General features: G+C 45.1%; 1 protein-coding gene across 1 annotated transcript in view; it reads right to left on the reverse strand.

The window, feature by feature from the left end:
• LOC309554878 (cytochrome P450 3A24-like) overlaps positions 1 to 23463 on the reverse strand; it is a 54392-nt gene extending 30929 nt beyond the window's left edge. Inside the window, exons 1-3 of the mRNA XM_082256602.1 lie at positions 23282 to 23463; positions 12821 to 12914; positions 826 to 878 (exon numbers count right to left, since the gene is read on the reverse strand). Coding sequence (XP_082112728.1) covers positions 826 to 878; positions 12821 to 12914; positions 23282 to 23352 — 218 coding nt within the window. The 5' untranslated portion in view covers positions 23353 to 23463. The remainder of the gene's footprint in view (positions 1 to 825; positions 879 to 12820; positions 12915 to 23281) is intronic.
• Between the last annotated feature and the right edge of the window lie 217 nt (positions 23464 to 23680).

The following is a 23680-nucleotide window of genomic DNA, read 5'->3' on the forward strand; positions in this document are numbered from 1 at the left end:
TTTGTGCTCTCTGAATCTTGCTTTCCACTGGCTAATTCTACATCTGTACCCTCCCCCCCATCACCTAGTTTAAAAGCCCCTCTAACTTTTTGGCCATCTTCTCACCCAGTATGGCTGCACCCTCCCCATTTAGGTGCAATCCGTCCCTACCATAGAGCCGGTGGCCGACTGTCCAGGAACCCAAAACCCTCCTTACTACACCAGCTCCTCAGCCACTTGTTAACTTCCCTAATCTCCCGCTGCCTCTCTGGTGTGGCTCGAGGTACAGGTAGTACTTCTGAAAATACTACCTTGGAGGTCCTACTCCTCAACTTAGCGCCTAAGTCCCTGAAATCGTTTTGGGACTCTCCATCTTACTCTGCCTATGTCATTGGTACCCACGTGTACCATGACAGCTGGGTCTTCCCCAGCCCCACCCAATAATCTGTCCACCCAATCCGCGATGTGCCGAACCCGAGCGCCTGGTAAACAACAGACTGTTCGGCGCTCACGGTCTTTGTGACAGATTGCACTGTCTGTCCTTCTAATGATTGAGTCCCCTACCACCAGCACCTGTCTTTCCTTTCCCTTTCTCCCGGCCTGTTCTTTCCCTGGCAGCTAGGGGCGTCGCTCTGCTCCAGCAATGCTGGTCCCTGACTGGTTTCCCCAACATCATGCAACGGGGCGTATCTATTGGGGTGTTCCAGCCCAGGACCGGCCTCCTTGCCTTGTCTCCTTCTACCCCTCCTAACTGTCACTACACTCTCAAAGACCAATGAGGGACATAACCATTGCTCAGCTGTTTCTGCAAGGTAATGTATTTGGGTAACAATAAAGAAAACTTACCCCCATATTTTGCCATATTTTTTAAAACATTCCATGTCAAATTCAGCAAGACCCTGGAAAAGAGAAGTTCACAAAAAGTGAGTGCAAAATATATAGTTTGAAGTACTGTAATCATAAGTTAGAATCTATATTTTACGTATAAACAAGTTAATGCTGCACTTTAGTCCGATATAAAAAAACACATTATGCAGTTTTCTAAATATTAATATCTTAAAAATTTTATTTTTTTAATGGAAGTACTTTAATTTGATCGGTTTCAGCCTATTGCAGCCCCTGTAAAGTAGGGCTGGAGTGTAAGAGGAAGAAGCAGCACAGAGAGACAAGAAGCATGCTAATAAGAAGAGGAAAGCAGAGAGATGAGCTCATTGCTATGCTACTTCTCCTTTCACTGTCCAATAACAGATGGGGAAGGGTCCAGGATAGCCTGGGTTTAGAAAGAATTGGGTTGAATGATGCTGGCCATCAGACTGAGAACATTGAAATCCAGGATCACACTGGTGTGGTGCAGGATTTTCAGCAATTCCTGTGCATTTCCCACACCACATGACAAACCCACTCTGTTCATGCGAACCGCTGTGAGTGTCAATGTTCAAGTGGATCTTCACTGCATCTGAGCACCACAAACCAAAAATGCTATTTAATTCATTTTTATCATTCAAAGCAAACTCTCCCATCCATCCATGTCTCTGTGGTTTATTTTGCTGGGAAATCGCATTGAAAATCATCCCCTAGCATTTCTGGCAGTGGCCGTCTTGAGTAAGGGCACATGATTCATGTAGCATTTACTTCCTGCCATTAGCTCAAGTATGCATTCAAGAGAGTGTGCTTAGCTGAGAAAACCCCTCCTCCTCCACTCCCCTCCTGAACACTCCTGGGATGTATGACATCATTTGCCTAGGCAAAAGACCAGGAAGTAACTGAAGAAATGTAAAAAAGTGAAGTGAAGTTCCACTTTAAGTTAACGACACCCCAAAAATTGTTCGCAAAACGCAGTGCAATTGGCTGAATTGGATCACATGGGTGTGAACACCCATGTAAATTTGTTTCCAATGCGGCAAAAAAAAAGGTGCATGCACATTTTTCATGTGGGTGCGGTGAGATTTGAGCCGTACAAAATGAATGGGCTCAAATCGCACTGCAAAGAATCACATGTGATTTCCTGTCCGAATCACATGTGGTTCCCTGCACTGCATCATTGTGAACGGGAACTAAGGGCAGGGGTGTTTCTTTGCCCACGTTTGATGCTGAGTCCATTGTTTGATTGACCTGGAATTCATTAAGTTCATGAAAGAAGTGAGCCAGGGACATTAAGGCTGGGGAAGAAAGGGCTGAATGATGCTAGGCATTCTCCAGCCAGGAACGAATGCAGGCTCTATCTGACTTGCTGTAGCTTTTATTAGAAAATGTGTAGTTTTTACAGTGTACGGTAGTCGGAGCAAGCTATTTCGGTACTGAAGAAGAGCCTACAGAACTGTGAAAGACTGAAGGTAAGGCTGGAGTTCAGCTTTGCAGTATAACTAAATACAAAACATTTTTTTTTTTAAATTCTGGAAAGAGTGAAGAGGCATTAGAATAACTGTTCCTATTGTTTATTGTCTGTGCCCCCATTAGGAGTGCTCATTTGTCCTGTTTACTGTTATCACGAAAGTGAAAGAAAATGTCACCAGAAAAGGAATAAAGGGGAAATCTTTCAATGGGGACACTAGTTCTGGTAATAACCAGGGATTCCCTCACTTTGGGGGGATGTCCTCTCATTTCCAGTTTTAACTATAGGACAGAAAGTCAAGAGAAAGCTTCTCAATGGGACCTTGCTTTGTTCACTGGCGCGCAGTCATGTTGGAACAGGAAGGGGCTATCCCCAAACTGTTCCCACAAAGTTGGGAGCATGAAATTGTCCAAAATGTCTAGATATGCTGACGCCTTAAAAATTCCCTTTACTAGGGTGCATGGCTTGGACATGGCCGAGTAAGGACGTTTACTGATGGAGCTCCCGTTCCCCGGCCACCCTAGCCTGCTCTTTCGCATTCTTTCTCGGCTGCCATGAGCGTTCAAAAACGGAGAAAGACCAGAGGAACATCTAAGGTGCCTTCTACAGCAACTATCAGCAAATTCTTCCCGGACTCCCTAGGGTCTTCCCCAAGGACTCCACTGCCGAGTCCACCTAGCGCGCTGGGGCCTACTGGTCAGCAACCTCCCACGCTGATGGCGGCCTCGCAGTATACCATGGTCGACCCGTTGGCTGGAAGGTCGGCCTCCCTAGATCCAGCGGGACAGTTGTCTGCCTCTCAAGGCTCCTTTATACACTCCACAGCTGAGAATCCGGACTTTAAAACCCTGCTAAGGGTGCTGCCTCCCAAGGCGGACCTGGAGGTAATGGTGGCCCAGCTGGCAGAGCAACACCACTGGGACTTTCAGCAAATTCGTACTGAGATCTCACACCTGGACGAACGTCTGTCCAGAGGGGAGTCTGCGGTGGGTGCCTTGCAACTCCGGGTGTCCCAACTGGAACAGGGTCAGGTGGCACATCAAGACCAACTGGCAGAAGCACAGCTCCACATGGAGGACCTGGACAACTTGCGGCTCCGGGGCATACCAGAGGAAACAGGTGCGGAAAACCTTTCTGAGATGGGGAGTGCGATCCTTCATCAGCTGATGGATCCTGACCCTCAGACAAACCTGGAGTTTGATAGAATTCACAGGGCGCTGGGGCCCAAGCGACAGATCCAGTTCGCCCTCAGGACGTGATCTGCTGCCTGCATTGGTACGCCCAGAAGGAGAGGGTACTTTGGGAAGCTTGGTTCAAGGGACCGATTGATTTTGATGGGGCAGAAATCTCAGTTTATCCAGATATATCCAGGGCCACCCTGCAACGCAGAGCCATGCTGAAGCTTCTTCTGGTGAAGCTTAGGCGGCCGGAGATCACATTACATTGGGGATTTCCCCTGTAGCTGACCATCCCCAGAGGAGGCTCGTCTTTTCTCCTGAGGCGCCATGCTGACTTGCCGGACCTGTTCCGATTCCTGTAAATAGAGCCAATCCCATTGCCGGATTGGCTGAGCAGAATCCCGAGCCGTGACTCCCGTCCAGGGTCCCGTGGCCTCCGGCCGGGCCTGCAGCATTATCCACCAAGGGGAAGAAGGATGACCAGAGTCCAGGCAATGGAGATCCCATCGGAATCCTGAAAAGCCTAAAAACTGAACTGTGAGTACTGCAACTTGACTTTTTGGATTGTACTGACCCGGCTTGCGGCGCATGGCTGCAGCCCTGTGTCCCTATTGGGGACTGTCCTCCTCGGGGGCCTTGCTGCCCACAACTGTGGTGATGGATGATGCTCCATCACCCGACCTTTCGAACCTCTCTTTGATTGAGCCAGAGGACGGTCGGGTTGGGAGGCTGAGCTGGATGTACTGCCAAGGATCTCTTTTGTTGTTGTTTCCTGTGGATGGGGGCTTGGGGGCTCTGGGTTGGCTTCCCGGTTCCCCGTGAGACTGCCCCTGAATAATGGATCGTGGTGGGGGATTTCTTATTCCAGACTTGACCCACCTTAATAGACCAGGAATGGATGTTGTGTGGTGGGGTGTAGGTCTACAGAGGGCCTTTAATTGATGTTTATTATTTGAAATTATTGTGGTATGCAGAGCCTGTGGCTTTGGCTTCGGTCCTGGGGCATGGTAACTGTGGCTCTGATCCTTCATCCAGGTGGGATGTAAGGAACTTGTTTCCTCCTCCTTTTCCGCCTTCCCTCCCCTTCCTGTTCCCTTGCCCTCCCCCTCCCCCTCCCCTCCCTCTCTTCTTCCCCCTCCCCCCGCCCCTCCCCCTCCTTTCCTTTTTTTCCCCACTCTTGTTCCCCCATCCTTCTCATGCATGCTTTCCAGCAAGCCCCATACCCGTATTTCATTGCAGTCCTGTTGGAGCCAGTTCCCTCTGTGCCACACTCCTCTGCCAAGCTGCGGTGGGATAGCGTTGTCAATGAGGTCAATGGTAATGTGCTCACAGTTCTTTAGACATATATATACTGTTATAGAGGCTTGTTTGTAACTTTTATACAAGATGGTTTAACTGTCCACTCCCCCCCTTTTAATTTTGTTGTGTGGGGTAGGTGCTCCTCTGCTGGATATTTGGGAGATAACGTTTAGAGTTACGTTTAGATTGATAGTGTATTTAATGCGCTCTGGCCTCCCCGGTATTTGCAACTGAGAATTGGGGGACGTTTTCCCTTTTTCTCGGTGGGGAGTTCATCTCTTTCTCCATGGGTTTTAAGGATTTTTTTTTTTTTTTGTTTTGCTCAAGGCTCTAAGAAGCCTATACATGTAGCTTATACTAAATTGGGAAATGGCCGGGGTCAAGCACCTCTGACTCATACCGTGCCCTTCCTCGTTCCCATCTTGGGTAACATCTGTCCATCCACTCCGTTCCACTTCCGTCGTGAGGGGCGGAGCGGACTGGCTCTCTGGGTGTTTCGAGATTAGTTCTCACCTATGTCACAGGCATATAGGTATACCCGATTTGGGGTATATGTATATGTAAACTGCTCTTTTTCGCTCTTTCCTCAGTTTCCTCACTTTTTTTCTTCTTTCCTTCTTGTTTTCTCTCTACTCTTCTCTACCCCCCTTTGGTTTTCTCTGTGCCTTTCTTCTCTTCCTATAGGTTCCAATATTGTCACACTGGTTAACCTCTACCTACTGAATTCGAATCAGATTGATTTCCTAGAACTAATCATGACCAAATTGAGAGACTTTGCGGAAGGCGCAGTGATTCTGGGAGGGGATATTAATTTTTCCATAGACCTCACCCTGGATGCCTCGAGCGGTGCATCTCATATCTCCTATGCGACCCTGAAATGGCTTAAGAAAAATTTCCAAGCATTCCAACTAATGGATGTTTGGAGGATACTCAATCTGAACAGGAGGGACTACAGCTTCTACTCTCCGCCTCATGACTCTTACACTCGAATCGATTTATTTATGCTTCCACAGTCACTTCTGTCCAGGGTTCTTTCAGCATCCATTGGATCTATCACTTAGTCAGATCACGCTCCAGTTCTAATGGATCTGGATTTACGGCCACCAATACAGAAACAATGGAGATGGAAGCTAAACGATTCCTTGATCCAAGATCAGATGTATCGGCAGAAATCTCGAGGGAGCTTCGCCAATTCTTTACCTCCAACATAACTCCAGACAGCCCACCTTTGATGGTATGGGAAGCCCAGAAGAGGTACATTAGGGGAGTGTTGATCAAACTAGGTTCTCATCTTAAAAAGGAGAGAACAAAACAGGTGGCAGAGCTGTTGGATAGAATCTGAATTATTGAAGCCACCCATTAGAAATCTCTGGCCAGAAGAACTCACTGCCCTCAGAGATGAATTGCGCTCATTGGCTTTGACCAGAGCCAAAGCTACCCTGGCTTAGTGCAAGCACACTTTTTATGATCACAGTGATAAATGTGGGAAAATTCTTGCGTGACCTCTTAAGAACCAACAGGCCCAGACATTCATACCCAAGATACTTTCTGTCAACCAGAATAAAGTTCACGCGACTGAAGAGATAGCGGAGGTCTTTCAGAAATATTACACATTGCTCTAAAATCTTCCACAATAGAACTCACAAGTTGAGGACCCAGATAAATGGATTGCCATCCAGGCATTTATACAACAATCGGGCCTGCTGTGCCTCTCGGAGGAGGAGTTGGCGCCTCTAGAAGAGCCTCTCAAGTCGACAGAGCTAGCGACGGCTATAGCTAATTCAAGGACAGGCAAGGCCCCCGGGACCAGATGGTTACTCCTTGCTATACTACAAAACTTACTACAGCTATACTACAAAAACCAGTTTCCGACCACCTGCTGCCTTTTTTACTGCGGCAGGGTGGCTCGTACAGGCAAAGCGACGTAGGTCTATGCGATGGTCTGATTCAGTTCAGAAGCGATCAGTCATCAGGTCCAGGCCAATGATTTTTGGCCTGGGCCTGGCGATTGGTTCTGACCAATCCCAGACCGAACTGTGCCTACATTTTATAAACACAGGCACAGGAAATGGTGTTCTCTTCCCTCCTGGAGTCCTTTTTGATTCCAGCGTGAGAGAAGAGAACATCTAACTGTGAGTACACCAACAGCACACATACACACACCTAGCTAGGCCCCCCCGATCACCCCCCAGTTAACCCCTACACCCCCTGTCACAGTGCACACTATATACAGTATATAGTGGTTTTTCTATTTCTGTAATAGTGTGCCTTGCGACAGTTAGTTTCTGTCCCAAATAGGTTTAGGATACCCGCCACCCCCTCAATAAAGATTTAACCCCCTGATCACCCCCAGTTAACCCCTTCATTGCCCTGTCACAATGTCACTTTTATAGTGTACAGTTTTTTTTTCTGATCACTATTATTAGTGTCACAGGTGACATTAGTCAGCGTTAACGCTAGTTAGCGTCAGTCTAGGGCAGCGCAGATCCCCGCCGCATAGTTAGAAATATAATTGAACTCTTTAAATACCAGTAACACACACATACACACACATGCACACACTAAACACCTCCATTACTAGTATAGTATTTGAATGGATCAATATCTTTGATCTGATCAGAACTACTGTATACTAGTGTCCCCAATAGTTTAGGGTTCCCAAAATGCAGCGTTAGCAGGATCGCCACGATACCTGCCAGCACCTGCGTTTAGCCCCTCTGCCCAGCCCACCCCACCCCACCCAGGCAAGTGCAGTAATCAATAGATTACTGTCACTTCCAAAAACACATCACACAAAACCGCAGCGTTAGCTGTGATCTCTGAGGCCTGATCTCTGTTAGCACTAGCAGTTTTTTTTTAGCGTTTCAAATAGCCCTCGACAACCAGGTGCTTTTTTACCTGTGAGTCACACTAGGTACCGATAAATTTAGTGACTAAAATGTCCAAACGGAGGTACACTAATGAAGAGGCCTACAGGATACTGTCAGATGAGAGCAATGGGGAAGCCTCACTGGCAGAAGCAGGAACCTGTAGAGAGCAGTGGCTCCCTGACAGATAGCTCCGACGATGGAGGGGTCCCGGTTAAGGTCAGGCGTCTCTGACCCCGTCCTGGAGTTGCTGAGGTGCAGAGATCGCAGGGTGCTCGTATGCAGCAGAGTGTTGGTACTAGTGCCGCTCAAACTTCTGGTGAACTGGTAAGCACCAGCAGCCTAGTACACCCTGGTCATAGTGAAACCAGCACTGCAGTAACACTTGGTGACGTGGCGAGTCCGTGAAGTGCAGTTCAAGCTGGTGCGGTGGCTAGCACTAGTAGTGGCCCACAACCACCAAGAATTCAAACACAGGCCCGTCAAGCCCATAGTGTCCTCCCTGATGCGCTGGCATATCCTAATTGGCAGCCCACAGATTCTACAGCGCCCGTACTTCCCCCATTCACTGCTTAACCCAGAATTCAGGTGGAAACAATTTTACTTCCCTTGACTTTTATGAGCGGTTTTTCACGGAAGATCTTTACAAATCTATTGTGGACCAAAGCAATTTATATGCTGGTCAATTCATCACCGCACATCCAAATTCGTTTCATGCCAGAGAATTTGGCTGGAAACCTATAACAGTTTCTGAGTTTAAAACGTTTCTGGGCCTATCCCTCAACATGGGCATAACTAAAAGGAGTGAATTGCGGTCATATTGGTCCACTAACCCAATCCTCCATATGCGCGTGTTTTTTGCATGCATGGCCAGGGGGAGATACAAGCAAATTCTGCGGTTCATGCATTTCAGTGACAATGAACTCTGTCATCCTTGGGGAGACCCTGGATATGACCGGCACCACAAAATTCAGCCCCTCACAAACCACTTCAATCAGCGGTTTGCAGCCTTGTTTACCCCCAAACAAGTTGTCTGCGTTCCTGCGAGTCCCTGATTAAGTTTTCTGGCTGCCTTGCTTTCAAGCAGTTTATCCCCAGCAAGCGTGCCAGATACGGGGTCAAGCTGTATAAGCTCTGTGACAGAGCCACAGGCTATACAGTTCGTTTTCATGTTTACGAGGGTAAAGATAGCACTGTGGAGCCCCCCAAATGACCAGACTGCATAGGGAGCAGCGGCAAGATTGTGTGGGACTTGGTGTCACCCTTATTCAGAATTGGCACATGTGGTACCGTGCGACCTAATCGCTGGGGCTTCCCCCAACGGCTTGTAGATTCTCGTCTAGTCGGGGGGAGAGAGCCTGCTTGAAAACTGACAAATTGCTTGCAGTGAAGTGGAGGGATACACGGAATGTTTTCGTTCTGTCCTCCCTTCACACAGAGACGACGTTCCAAATTCCTACGGCAGCTGGTGTTTTGGAGAAGCCCCTCTGTGTCCACGACTACAACCTTAATATGGGGGGGGGGAAAGGACCTCAACGACCAGCTTTTGTCGCCATACTTAGTTGCCCATAAAGCCAGGCGCTGGTACAAAAAAGTGTCTGTTTATTTATTCCAATTGGCTTTGCTGAACGCTTTTGTGCTATACAAAGCATCAGGACGAAGTGGATCCTTCCTAAAATTCCAGGTTGAGATCATCAGTGCCTACCTGTTCCAGGAGGTGCTCCTGCCCAACTTCCCCTACTAGATGCAGTGAGCCGGCTGCATGAGAGGCATTTTCCTTATGCCATCCCGAGTACCCCTACCCAAACATACCACCAAAGACGATGTCGTGTCTGTAGCAAGCACGGATTTAGGCATGACACCCGCACTTATTGTCCCACCTGTCCTGGCCAACCTGGTCTCTGCATCGGGGAATGTTTTGAACGCTACCACACACTAGTGGAGTATTAGCATAGGGTACAGCACGGCACAGTCTAGGGCACACTTACACAGTGTCTCGAAAGATGTTCGATGGCTATCGTAATTTTGAGAGACCCTAAGCTAGAACGTTTTACAGTTGAAGAAATAAAAAGTGTAAAAAAAAAAAAAGTGTAAAAAAAAGTTGAAAAAAAGAAAAAAAAAAAGCATAAAATAAAAAAGCCAAAAATAGTTGTCGTTTGAGTTATTTTTCTGTTCTTACTCTGCTCTTCTACTTCTACTCTTTCTACTTTTACTGTACTTTATTGTTACTGTTTTTCATTTGTAACCATTTTTTACTTTTCAGGTACCAATGTAATGTTTTATTTTTACTGTTCTATCTATCCAGTTTGCCTTGCAGGTACACCAATCAGCTGCCACACTGATTTATATATATTCTGACACAAACGGCATTTTGCGCTCAGCATATATGGAAATCTATGATGGCAGCGTTGTAGGAGGTGATTTCACCACCGCAGTTAAAAAAAAACAGGCATACATGGCTTTCATCATGTATGCCCATCATTAGAGAAATGGGTGGATGTTTTGGGCGGTCTAATGATGGGTATACTACACATTTTCTGGCAGATATTTCTTCATCCACATTGATCGATGTGGATGAAGGAATCTGTAAGGTTTTCTTTTTTTTGTTCAGCCCACAGACTGCATAAAAAAAAAAACCCTACAATATATGCCAAACAAGGACCAGCAATGTACTGGTGGTATGTTGCTGGACTTTGGGTGGTTATACCAGGATGATGCCTGCAGATTCAGGCATCATCTTGGTAATGTTTTTTACAGCCAGTGGTCGGCTAACACCCCCCCTCCCACCGCCATCCATGGTTTTTCTCTGCCTCTCCTGTCCCACCGAGAAACCAGAGAGTGCAGCCCGTGGTTCAATTATCTAACCATAGAGCTGATTGAAGACGAGAATGGCTCCAATCATCTCTATGGCCTAAGATACCGGAAGCTACGAGCATTTCATCACTTCGGTTTCGCAAGAAATAAACAGCGCCATTGGGAAATTGGGAAAGCATCTTATCACACCAATCTTGGTGTGGTCAGATGCTTTAAGGGCAGAGGAGAGATCTAGAGTCTAAAAGACCCCAATTTTTTTTAAAAAAAGAGTACCTGTCACTACAGATTGCTATTATATGGGATATTTAAATTCACTGTGATAATAATAAAAATAATAAAAAAAAAAAATGAAAGGGAAGGTGTCAAGAAAAAGAAAAAAACATAATAAAAAAAAAAATATTCAAGCACCCCTGTCCCCACGTGCTTGCGCACAAATGCTCACTCAAGCGTCTAGTGTCATATGTAAACAGCAATAGCAGCATGCATGTGAAGTATCGCCATGAACGCCAGGTCGAGGGCAGTAATTCTTGCAGGAGACCTCCTCTGTAAGTCCAAAGTGGTAACCCGTAAAGACTTTTAAAGGCTTTTATAAAATGTACGTAGTTTGTTGCCGCTGCACGGGCATGTGCAATTTTAAAGCATGTCATGTTTGGTATCTATGTACTCTGCATAAGATCATCCTTTAAATTTTACCAAACAATTAGGAATTATATAGTGTATTTTTGCAAAAATTGTGGTTGGAAAATCTGTGCGCAAATACCGTGTGACGAAAAAAGTTGCAACATCCACCATTTTGTTCTGTAGGGTCGCTGCTTTAAAAAAATATATAATGTATGGGGGTTCAAAGTAATTTTTAAGTAAAAAAAATATGTTTTTTCATGTAAACAAAAAGTCACAGAAAAGGCTTGGTCTTCAAGTGGTTAGAAAAGTGAGTGATGCATGGCTAAGATTTAGCATAAAATGCCAGGACAGTTCAATGTAACACCCCCCAAATGACCCCTTTTTGGAAAGTAGACACCCAAAGCTATTTGCTGAGAGGCATGCTGAGTCCATGGAGTATTTTATATTTTGCCATAAGTTTCGGGAAAATTACAATTTGTTTGTTTTTTTTGTTTTGTTTTTATTTACACTAAATTATATATTGCTCATGCATGACATTGGTATATGTGAAATTACACCCCAAAATACATTCTGCTGCTTCTCCTGAGTACAGGGATACCACATGTGTGAGACTTTTTGGGAGCTTAGCTGTGTACAGGACCCCGAAAACCAATCATCGCCTTCAGGTTTTCTAATGGCTTAAATTGCTTATTTTATTTCCTCACTACCTGTCACAGTTTCGGCGGCCTGAAATTTCAAGATAGCACTAAACCCCCCCAAATGACAGCATTTTGCAAAGTAGACAATCCAAGATATTTGCTGAGAGGCATGGTGAGTCAATGAAATATTTTATATTTTGCCACAAGTTTCGGGAAAATTATAAGTTTTTTTTTTCTACACAAAGTTGTCACTAAATGATATATTGCTCACACATGCCATGGGTATATGTGAAATGACAAAAAAATGACAAAAAAATGTAATATTCAATGGGCTCAACATGCCTCTCAGGACATTCCTTAGGATGTCTACTTTCCAATAAGTGGTAATTTGGGGGCGGGGTTTGTACTGCCCTGCCATTTTAGCACTTCAAGAAATGAGATAGGCAGTCAGAAAGTAAAAGCTGCATAAATTCCAGTATTTACACCATAGATTGTAGACGCTATAACTTTTGCGCAAACCAAAAAAAGACATGTAGCTAAATACATTTTGGCCAAAATATATGACAAAAATTTAGTATATTGGATATTTTTTAAAAGACAAAGTAGAAAATGTAATTTTTTCTCAAAATGTTCCCATTTTTTTATTAATATCGCAAAAAATAAAAAGCGCAGAGGGGATCAAATACCACCATAAGAAAGCTCTGTTTGTGGGAAAAAAGGACATAAATTTTGTTTGGGTACAGCATTGCATGACCGCGCAATTGTCAGTTAAAGTCACACAGTGCCAAGTTGAAAAAAGTGGCCTGGTCATTAAGGGGGCAAATCCTTCCAGTCTTAAAGTGGTTATGTGCTCTGCAACTGTACAACTTGCCAGTGAAAATGTGCAGCAAGGTTACAAGACTTACAATTAAACACTGACACACATTTGTGGCAAGTTATCCTTGCGATCTGGGCTTGCAATGACTGCGTTTATCCAGTGCAGAAAAACCCCAGTCACCACAAATATGTAAGCAAGCCCTTTGGTTTTAGAGATATTTCTAAATCTGGTTAACATAAAACTTTGCCAAAAAAAGATTAAGATTAAATACTTACATTTTTGTTTTCAAGAAAAGTCCCAATAAATGGCAGGGGTTTAGGACCTGGTATTCCATGATTTTTGAAAATTCTGTAAGGCCAAATCCCATAGCTGGAAAAAAAAAAAACAGCGGATGACAGATGTGAGTAAATATGAAAAGTCAGGCGTCAATGGGTAAAGAAATAGTTAGAAATTGTCCCAAAACAGCAAAAACAAGACAGAAGTTCAGTTTAAAGTGATACCAAACATTACCCCTTTTCTATAGATATAATTAATACACATCCACTGCTTAATGGCCCTTTAATTTATATTTCATGTATTTGTTTCTTATTGTGTTTTCTCTGACTCCTTGTAATGTCTTCTGTGAGCTCAAGAACCTCTCCTTTTCCCCCTCAGTTTGTTTATAATGCACAGTGGATGTTAGTTGTGGTCATGTGCATTCCTCTATGCACACTACAAATCCCATAGTCTATAATCCATAGTATCTAGTCCATCTCAGGAGCAATCAAGAGGGATCATAGGGAACTAATTTAGCCATCCAAAAAAAAAAAAAAAAAGGATTTTGGACATTTGGAGGGGGCTTTTTGAGTTAAAGTGGTTCTAAGACTTCTGAGCTCACCTTATTGGGCATTCAGGATAATGAACAGAGGCACGCTAAGTAAGAAATTCTTTTGTAGTTGGTGCCTCTCCCCCTCCCCCATCTCTAGCCTCATGGGAGTCTGCAATTGACGCAGTGTTACCTATGTATAAGCTGACCTATATCAGCAGGGCCAGATTAACGTAGGGGCTATTGGAGCTGCAGCTCCAGGCCCCTACCTTTTATATAGGCCCTGGGTTGGCCATATTCACTGTTACCGCTCTTCTGTCACTTGTAAACACAGAAGTCTGGCTTCTATGCTCGCTTCCCCAGGCAGCACCTTCAGAACCTCCCCACACAGCGCGAAGACCGGACAAGGAGGGACAGTTGCCGATGCATGGATGTGTTTATGGGCTTCAGAGACCGCATCCCATGTTGAATTAGGCATGCATGGCTGCACCCTTCCTCCTCTGGGTGCATGCCAAGGCACGGCCCTTAAGGCCCTTCAAAATCCTCAGCACCAAGCCCATGATGCTCTTAATCCGGCCCTGTATATCAGCAGGAACTGTCCTAAGAAATATGCAAAGATCTGGCAGCCATGGCTGTTATGAGTGTTACCTGTCTATTTTCTGACATTCCTTTGCATATACACCACGCATCCTATGTATGGTGGCATTTTGTTATTAGGTTGATATGTTTTGTCATGTCTTTCCTTTGCTAAAACTGTACCACAAAATTGTTCAATAAAAGCAATCCTGGTTTAAAAAAGAAAGTGGTTCTAAAGCCTCAAGGTTTTTTACCTTGATGCATTCTATGTATTAGGGTAAAAAACCTACTCTGCTGATGGATCCCCCTGCCCCCCTTACTCTTACCTAAACCCAATCTGATCCAGTGACGTGCATGAGAACAGCGTCTCCTGCCACTGTCTCCCTTCTTATTGGGCACATTGATAGCAGCGGGAGCCATTGGCTCCTGCTCCTGTCAATCAACTCCAGAGATGAGGGTGTAGGGGGGCGGGGCCGAATCCTGCTGTCTATGTAAATGAATGCAGCAGCAGGGCTCGGGAGCAAGCGCGCACGAGTGCTTCCCGTTTGGCACTAGACAAAGAGGAGCTAGGAGCGCCGGTGGGAGACCCAAGAAGAGGATGTTCGGGCCACTCTGCGTAATTCCATTGCACAGAGCAAATAAGTATAGAGATGTTTGTTTTTCTTCTTCTTTTTTTAGTTTTTTATTACAATCGCTTTAGGGATACATCCTCAGAGTTTTATATTTTTAAACCAGAGATTAGTGTCACTTTAACCCTTCCCCACTCTATCCAAAACTACAACAAAGATTTTGTCTGAGGTTGGATTTTAAGGCTCTGTTCACTTCACACCATGGCGTTCCATGTCATGGGCAGAGGTGCCGTGATTCTACCCATGATCCTGAGTCGCCGCAAAACGCGAGAGGCGTGTTTCAATGGTGCCCCAATTGCTGTAAAATCATGCAAACAGAATCATGGGATGCCTGTCACCCAAAAGAAGGTTCGGAAATTCTTTTGGACGACAGGCGTCTGGCGATTCTGTTTGCTCAATCTTACAGCAATTCGTCGGGCGAAAATTGCGTCAAAATCACCCCACGATTGGGGTGCCATTGAAAGTACCAGGAATCGCAAACGCGTCTCGCATTTTGCGGCGATTTGGGTTCTTGGGCCAGGTTAAAAAATAAGCAATACCAACAGATTGCTGCCACGGGGAATGGCACTACTTTTCATTTGGTCCAGATTTTACAAAAGCGGACCTTCCGTAATTTTTTCATCTTTCCATCTATTAAATTCTCTGTCCTTGTTGTTTTAACTTTGGATAGTAAAACATTTTTTTTTCTTCTGCCAGTAAATACCTAATACAGTCCACTTCCTCTTCCTTGTCTGGTAAAAAGCCTAGGTTAATGACATCATGCCCAGCTCTCTCTTACTCTCGTGAGAGTTTGCCAGCAAGGGAGGAGGGGTGAGTCATAGGAGAGCCACTGAGAGCTGCAAAGCTGGAGGGGGCTGGATGAGGGTGGAAATATCAGGAGACTGCAGAGATTCATGAGGAGAAATGTGCTGGCAAGCAGTGGTGTGAGTGTGTCTGTCTGTATGTACATTTTTGTAAATATTTTATTATATCTTTTCATGTGACAGCACTGAAGAAATGACACTTTGCTACAATGTAAAGTAGTAAGTGTACAGCTTGTATAACAGTGAAAATTTGCTGTCCCCTCAAAATAACTCAACACAGCCATTAGTGTCTAAACCGCTGGAAACACTAGTGAGTACACCCCTAAGTGAAAATGTCCAAATTGGACCCAATTAGCCATTTTCACTCCCCGGTGTCATGACTCATTAGTGTTACAAGGTCTCAGGTGTGAATGGTGAGCAGGTGTGTTAAAATTGGTGTTATCGCTCTCACTCTCTCATGCTGGTCACTGGAAGTTCAACATGGCATTTTATGGCAAAGAACTCTCTGAGGATCTGAAAAAAGGAATTGTTGCTCTACATAAAGATGGCCTATGCTATAAGATTAACAAGACATTTAAACTGAGCTGCAGCACAGTAGCCAAGACCATACAGCGGTTTAACAGGACAAGTTTCACTGAGAACATGGTCAATCAAAGAAGTTGAGTGCACGTGCTCAGCGTCATATCCAAAGGTTGTCTTTGGGAAATAGACGTATAAGTGCTGCCAGCATTGCTGCAGAGGTTGAAGGGGTGGGGGGTTCAGCCTGTCAGTGCTCAGATCATACGCTGCACACTGCATCAAATTGGTCTGCATGGCTGTCGTCCTGGAAGGAAGCCTCTTCTAAAGATAATGCACAAGAAAGCCCGCAAACAGTTTGCTGAAGACAAGCAGACTAAGGACATGGGTTACTGGAACCATGTCCTATGGTCTGATGAGACCAAGATAAACTTATTTGGTTCAGATGGTGTCAAGCATGTATGGCAGCAACCAGGTGAGGATTACAAAGACAAGTGTGTCTTGCCTACAGTCAAGCATGGTGGTGGAAGTGTCATGGTCTGGGGCTGCATGAGTGCTGCCGGCACTGAGGAGCTACAGTTCATTGAGGGAACCATGACTGCCAACATGTACTGTGACATACTGAAGCAGAGCATGATTGCCTCCCTTCGGAGACTGGGCCACAGGGCGGTATTCCAACATAACAACCCTAAACACACCTCCAAGATGACCACTGCCTTGCTAAATAAACTGAGGGTAAAGGTGATGGACTGGCCAAGCATGTCTCCAGACCTAAACCCTATTGAGTCTCTGTGGGGCATCCTCAAATGGAAGGTGGTGGAGCACAAGGTCTCTAACATCCACCAGCTCCGTGATTTCATCATGGAGGAGTGGAAGAGGTCTCCAGTGGCAACCTGTGAAGCTCTGGTGAACTCCATGCCCGAGAGGGTTAAGGCAGTGCTGGAAAATAATGGTAGCCACACAAATATTGAAACATTGGGCCCAATTTGGAGTTTTCACTTAGGGGTGTACTCACTTTTGTTGCCAGTGGTTTAGACATTAATGGTGTGTTGAGTTATTTTGAGGGAACAGCAAATTTACACTGTTATACAAGCTGTACATTTACTACTTTACATTGTAGCAGGGAGTGTGCTCACTTTTGTGAGATACTGTATGTGTATATATAGGTATGTGTGTGTATATACAGTATGTGTGTGTGTGTCTGTGTGCCTCTGTGAACAGGCAGCAGCTTCAGCTGCCCACAGTTAAAATGGCTGCAGCCAGACTTAGTAGAGGCAGCATATTTGGCAAGTACAGAATCACAATACTGTGTATGGATAAAATAATATGCAAAGTGGTTGGAGGGAAGCTTCAGAATGGCAAAGATGTTTTTATTACAAATTATGAGAGCAGACTGCAGTTCCTCTACAAATGAGCCTACAGCTAACATGGAATTTCTATTTAGGTCTATCTCCATAGAATATACCGTATCTACTAAGATTTCAGGTTATTTTCTCAGACTACGGATATGTGCGTCTTTGGTACTCGTGTGCTGCTAATTTCCATGTATTCCCTCTAAACAGATATTACAAGTTCATTATAAGATGGTACCTTCACTTCTTCCTATTTTTAAGGTTGGGATTTCTCTTGTGAATTGGCATGACCAGGGTAGTTCAGATCCCACCTGTTTAGCCATATTACCTGGATCAGTACCCAACACCTCCCCCCCCCCCCCCATTTACCTTTAAATTACAACACTAACTCAGCATTGGGATTAAACGGCCTTTTATTAAACAAAGCCATAAATAACAGAAAAACATAAAACAGTCAAACCAATCCAGATCAAAGAATGGTTGCGGATCCCTGACGATACCATCTCCCACAACTTTGAAGTCTGTGGTACCCTTAAGTTAGGTTCTGTCCCCAGCCGCCAAAACACCGCCTTGAGAACTACCCTAACTGACTACAGACCCCTACCACCTTACACTACTCGGTCGGTCTAGACTGGACCAGACCAACCATAGGACTCCATACCTGAGTAGGGTCCCACCATTTTTTCGCTCGACACCATATTTTGGACCCTCGTCAAGGACCCCAACTGCCAATGTCCAAGCTCCTTAGCAGAACAACAGAAAACGGTATCACCAGGGCAGGTGGGATGGACGTTTCTTCTATGATCTCCAGTCTGCAAGTGAAGCCCCTTCACTCCTCCCCTCCAACTACTCTCTCTCCTGCTCCTCCCCATCGCCTTGTCTGCTCTGCCAATAAGGTAAAAGTCCTGACCTCTCAGATCCCAACAATTAATTTAACCCCTGTCATGTATGCCCTATGCTTTTATAATTTCCTTCAAGCTCCGGCATGTCTCACTAACAACGATAAGAATAGAATACATTTTATGGATTGTCTGTCCCTTCCCTGTGTACATATTGACTCTGTCCCTCTCTGTAATTAACCTTTTGCCAACCAGCCGCTGTACTTATACTGCAGCAGGTCGGCTCTGTCCCACGCATTGACGTACCTGTGCGTCGTTTTCAGGGGACAGCTAGTGGGGGCACGCGCCGACTGTCCATAGGGGGAGTCAATCAGCGGGTCTGGCGGCCGCGATGTCCGCTGGGCACCCGTGATCGCTCCCCGTGGAGACAGAATGGCAGTCTATCGTTGTAAACACAGCAGATGGCTGTTCTGTCAGTAATAAACACAGGTATCCTGTGTTCCTCCTATTTAGGAACACAGGTCTCTGTGTTCATCCCATCCCCCACACAGTTAGGAAGCACACCCTAGGGACACATTTAAAGTGGTTGTAAATCCCCCTCTGTACGTTGTACCTATAGGTAAGCCTATAATAAGGAGCGGGGAAGCCGATGCAGTGGGCAGACGGCTCCGATTGCCACCTGACACCCGCGATTGTTCCCCGCTGAGAGAAACACAGCTGACTGTTCTTCTCCCTGGAATGATCACAGAGCCCATGTGATCCTTCTATATAGGATCACATGTCTCCATGGTCATTTCAGAAGCCATGCCCCCCCCCACAGTTAGAATCACTCCCCTAGGCTCACATTTAACCCCTTGATCCCCCATAATGTTAACCCCTTCCCTGCCACTGTCATTATTACAGTAACAGTACATATTTTTAGCACTGATTACTGTAGTAATATCACTGGTACCCCCAAAAGTGTCAAAAATGGCAGTTATGGGCCCGATCTGTCCACCGCAATGTCTCAGTCCCGCAAAAAAATGCAATTTTTTTTTTGAGAATGTCATATAGCAGGATGTGAAAAATATTGTTTTATTTCTAAAATTGTCACTATTTTTTTGTTTATAGCGCAAAAAAAAAAAATTGCACAGGTGATCAAATACCACCAAAATAAAGCTATATTTGCGGGGAAAAAAGGACATCAATTTTTTTTGGGTACAACCGTGCAATTGTCCATTAAAAGAACGCAGTGCCGAATCACAAATTAGGGCCTGGTCAGGAAGGGGGCAAATCCTTACGGTCTTAAAGTGGTTAAGGGGGTAAAACCTTCCAGTTCAGAAGTGGTTTAACAATAATTTTGTTGACATAAAATTTTGTTATATAAGACAATGCTGTCCATTAAGGTCATCACCGATATTCAGTGACAAACTTTATACAGCGTGATTCCCTTTGCAAAAGAAAGACAAGGTCAGAGCAGTAAGCCTGTGTTCACTATTGAGTGTGAGTGTGTTTATCTCACTTTTAAGAGTCCATGCACACTGGGCTTAAAAAACATTTCTTTTACAGGAGTTTTTTAAGTTTTTTTTCTCTTTTTTTCTCCTGCCTGTGGAAGCAGCTTAATTTTATTCTATGTGGCCATGCACATTAGGGCTTTTAGAGGCATATTTTAAGAGGAAATTTTATAGGCAGAACAAAAATCCATCAAAAGTGCATTTTTGAGAGGAGTTTTCAGGCAGAAAAAATGCAAAAAGCTCATAAATGTGCACGTTTAGGAGTATTGGATGTTTTCAAGTGTGCATTGATTATAGTGAAAAATGAGCAGAGGGGAATGTTTTGGAGAAAAACGTTTATAAATGTAAATGCCCATAAACTCTCCTGCAATACGAGCTACTTTGAGCATTTTTCTGCTGCTTTTACCGGCGTTTTTTTCTGCTCCTAGTGTGAATGGAACCCAAATCATTGTTTTGTGCATTTAAAGCGGAGTTCCACCCAAAAGTGGAAGCTCTGCTTATCTGTCTCCTCCCCCCTTCTGGTGCCACATTTGGCACCTTTCGGGGGGAGGAGAGAGCAGGTACCTTTTTTGACAGGTACTCGTCCCCACTTCCGCCAGACCTCGCCACGGTGAGATCCATCAGAAGTTCGACCCCCCCCCCCTCCTTCCCTCCTGCTGAGCCAGTCAGTGCCATATTTGGCACCTTTCATAGGGGGAGGGGGGAGCAGGTACCTCTTTTTGACAGGTACTCGTCCCCACTTCCGCCAGACCTCGCCACGCTGAGGTCCATCAGACGTTTGGCCCCCCTCCTCCTTCCCGCCTGCCGGCCATTCAGTGCCACATTTGGCACTGTTCATGGGGGGGGGGGGGGGAGCAGGTACCTCTTTTTGACAGGTACCTCTCCCCACTTCCATCAGACCTCGCCAAGCTGAGGTCCGTCAAAAGTTCGCCCCCCTCCTCCTTCCCTCCTGCCAGGGCATTCAGTGCCACATTTGGCACCTTTCATGGGGGATGGGGGAGCAGGTACCTCTTTTGACAGGTACCTCTCTCCACTTCCATCAGACCTCGCCAAGCTGAGGGTCCGTCAGAAGTTCGGCCCCCCTCCTCCTTCCTGCCTGCTGGCCATTCAGTGACACATTTGCCACCTTTCATGGGGGGGGGCAGGTACCTCCTTTTGACAGGTACCTCTCCCCACTTCCATCAGACCTCGCCACGCTGAGGTCCTTCAGAAGTTCGGCCCCCCCTCCTCATTCCCGCCTGCCGGGCCATTCAAGAAGTACAGTGCTCTTAATGCATGTGCAGTAGGGAATCAGCTGTGAAGCCACAAGGCTTCCCTGCCAGTTTCCCTTACAGGATATGGTGGTGGCAGCACTCGAGAGCTGATGGAAACATTAGCTGGGGTGCCGACATGGCTGGATCCCTGGACAGGCAAGCGTTCTAATATTAAAAGTCAGCAGCTACAGTACAGTATGTGTGGCTGCTGACTTTTAATTTTTCCGTGGGGGGGGGGGGGGGCGGAACTCTGCTTTAAATTGAGCATTTTTACACTTGAACATTTTTTATTTAGCCAACGGAAATCTATTTATTAGAAGGAGGAGATGGTTGTTAGGTCCTCTTTTTCTGGCATTTTTCAGGGGCTCAAATTAAAGTCTCTATAGAGGCCAAAACAGGCGATCATACCCCTAAGGGACCATGCACACTGGCTTAAAAATGGCTGCTTCTACAAGAGTTTTGCATGTTGCCTGTAGAAGCAGCTCAATGTTATCTTATGTGTCCAGGCACATTAGGATAAGAGGCATATTTTAACCACTTGCCTTCTGAGCACTTTTACTCCCTTGCGCGGTCATGCAACACTGTACTCATATTACATTTTGATAATTTCTTTTTTAAACAAATAGAGCTTTCCTTTGGTGGTATTTAATCACTACTGTTTTTTTTTTTTTTTTTTTTTGCTTTTGCTAAATAAATTTAAAAAAGGCCAGAAAAAAAACCCAAAACGTTTTTCATAGTTTGCTATAAAATTTTGCAAACAAGTAATTTTTCTCCTTCACTGATGTGCGCTGATGAGGTTGCACTGGTGGGCACTGATGAAGTTGCACTGATGAGGCAGCACTGATGATGAGGCGCTGATGGGCACTGATAGACTCTAATGAAGCGGCACTGGTGGGCACTGATGAGGGGGCACTGATGAGGTTTCACTGATAGGTGGCACTGAAGGGCACTTAGAGGCGGTACTGAGGGGCACTGAGAGGAGGCACTGATTGGCACTGGTAGGCGTCACTGATAGGTGACATTGATGAGGAGGCACTGATTGGCAGCACTAATTTTCTGCCAAGGGAATTGCCCTTTTTTTTAGCCCAGTGTGCATGGAGACAAAAAGTTCCTCTACTTTTTCTGAGCGTTTAGCAACAACACATTGCTCAGATGTGAACGCATACGATAGAATAACATGGAATTCTGGTGTTGAGCATTGAAGTGCATTTAGGATCGCTCAGTGTGGGTAGGGGGTAAATGCTAACAATATTCAATATACTAATCCCTCAATCAGAGCTGACAGTCCTGTTTATACTGGGCTGTGGCACTATTGATTTTTTTTTTTTTCGAAGGATGCTTTGTTTATATATGCAAGTGTCACTATTAGAGCCCATTCACATACAGGCGACCCGACTTCCCGGGCCGACCTGTGAAGTCGCGGTGCAACGCTAGCACCGCGACCTCGGAGCGGCATGCACGGACTTCATATCATTGAAGTCAATGCAGGTCGCTCCAGGTTGCCCCAAAGTAGCTCAGGACCCTTTTTCTAAGTCGGAGCGACTTGTGTCGCTCCTATTAGAACGGGTCCTGTGCTAATCTATGGCAGGCGACCCACGGCGACTTGTCAGGCGAGCAGGTCGCCTGACAAGTCGCCCCAGTGTGAACCGGATCTGAACCTCGTGTATAACATTTGTTCTAATATAAAAATAAAATTCTCATTGCCTTTATCAACCAGACAACTTTCAAGTGTCATTATGTAGTCAGTGTTTAAAAGGCAACAAGAATAAATTACTTCCATACACGGGCTCTATGTCATGCTTTTGATTTGGGAAAAAGGTCAAAATTGAATGTAAAAACAATGCCTTTTGAGCAGCTATGCACACTGCAGCTCAAAAAATAAAATAATTATTTTATTTCAGCTTAAAGAAGCTTGTACTCATTTGGGCTCTTTTATACATTTTTATTGAGCTTCTTTAAGCTCCTTTGAGCTTCTTTGAGCATAAGCATTTTTTTTTTCACAAACCCTCCCTTTAGTTAACTTTTCCTAATTTTTTTGTGTGTTTTTGAGCTTCTTTGAGCTTTTTCATGGTTTTTCATGCTCTTCCATATTTTTGTGCATTTTTGGGCACTTAAGCGTCTTTTCTGCTCGAAAGCTCCTCTCAAAAACGCTAGTTTGTTAGGGGGGGGGGGGGGGGGGGGTTCTGCCTGTAAGAGCATATGCCTGTAAACTCCTGAAAAAGCCATAGTGTGCATGGACACATTGCCTAACATGGAGGGGAGTTTCCAGGCAGAAAAAATAGCTCAAAAAAGCTCAAAGCCTGTAGGAGCAGCTTCTTTTAGCTTCTTTTGCTCTGCAGTGTGCATGAGCCATAAAACAGTCATCGTTTTAAGTACACAGCAAAAAAGAATTATACAAAGACTATATAAATAAAATAAGCACACATTTGCAGAGAGTAATCGGTTAGTTAGGAAACAATGATATACTCACAAAGTGAGAAGTGCCAGCAAAAGGATTAGCAGAATCCATGTTTCTTTGGAGAACTCTGGGAGGAAATACATGTTTTTATCTTCCTTATTTGCTGGACCTTCCCTTGTATATTCTCGATGTTTCCCTTCTTCTTCTTCTTCTGCACTTCTGACTGTGTGCACTATGGCAGCTGCTGATATACTGTTTCCTGTACAGTGGTGACGTCATTCTATAGGTGGAGATCAGTGACAAAGGCCAGAGGCCCAACGTATGGGTGCATTAATGTTTTACTGAGAACACTTAGCTTGGAGGAGGGAGTAAAGATAAGAAGGAGGGAATATTACAGAGTATCAAATGTTCAGCTTAGTGAGTCCCTGGAGTGTGTGTTATACATACTGTACTTTATTATTTTTTGTAATG

This window comes from Pelophylax lessonae (genome assembly GCF_965119305.1).
Source record: "Pelophylax lessonae genome assembly, chromosome: 1".
In the NCBI taxonomy this organism is placed as follows: domain Eukaryota; kingdom Metazoa; phylum Chordata; class Amphibia; order Anura; family Ranidae; genus Pelophylax; species Pelophylax lessonae.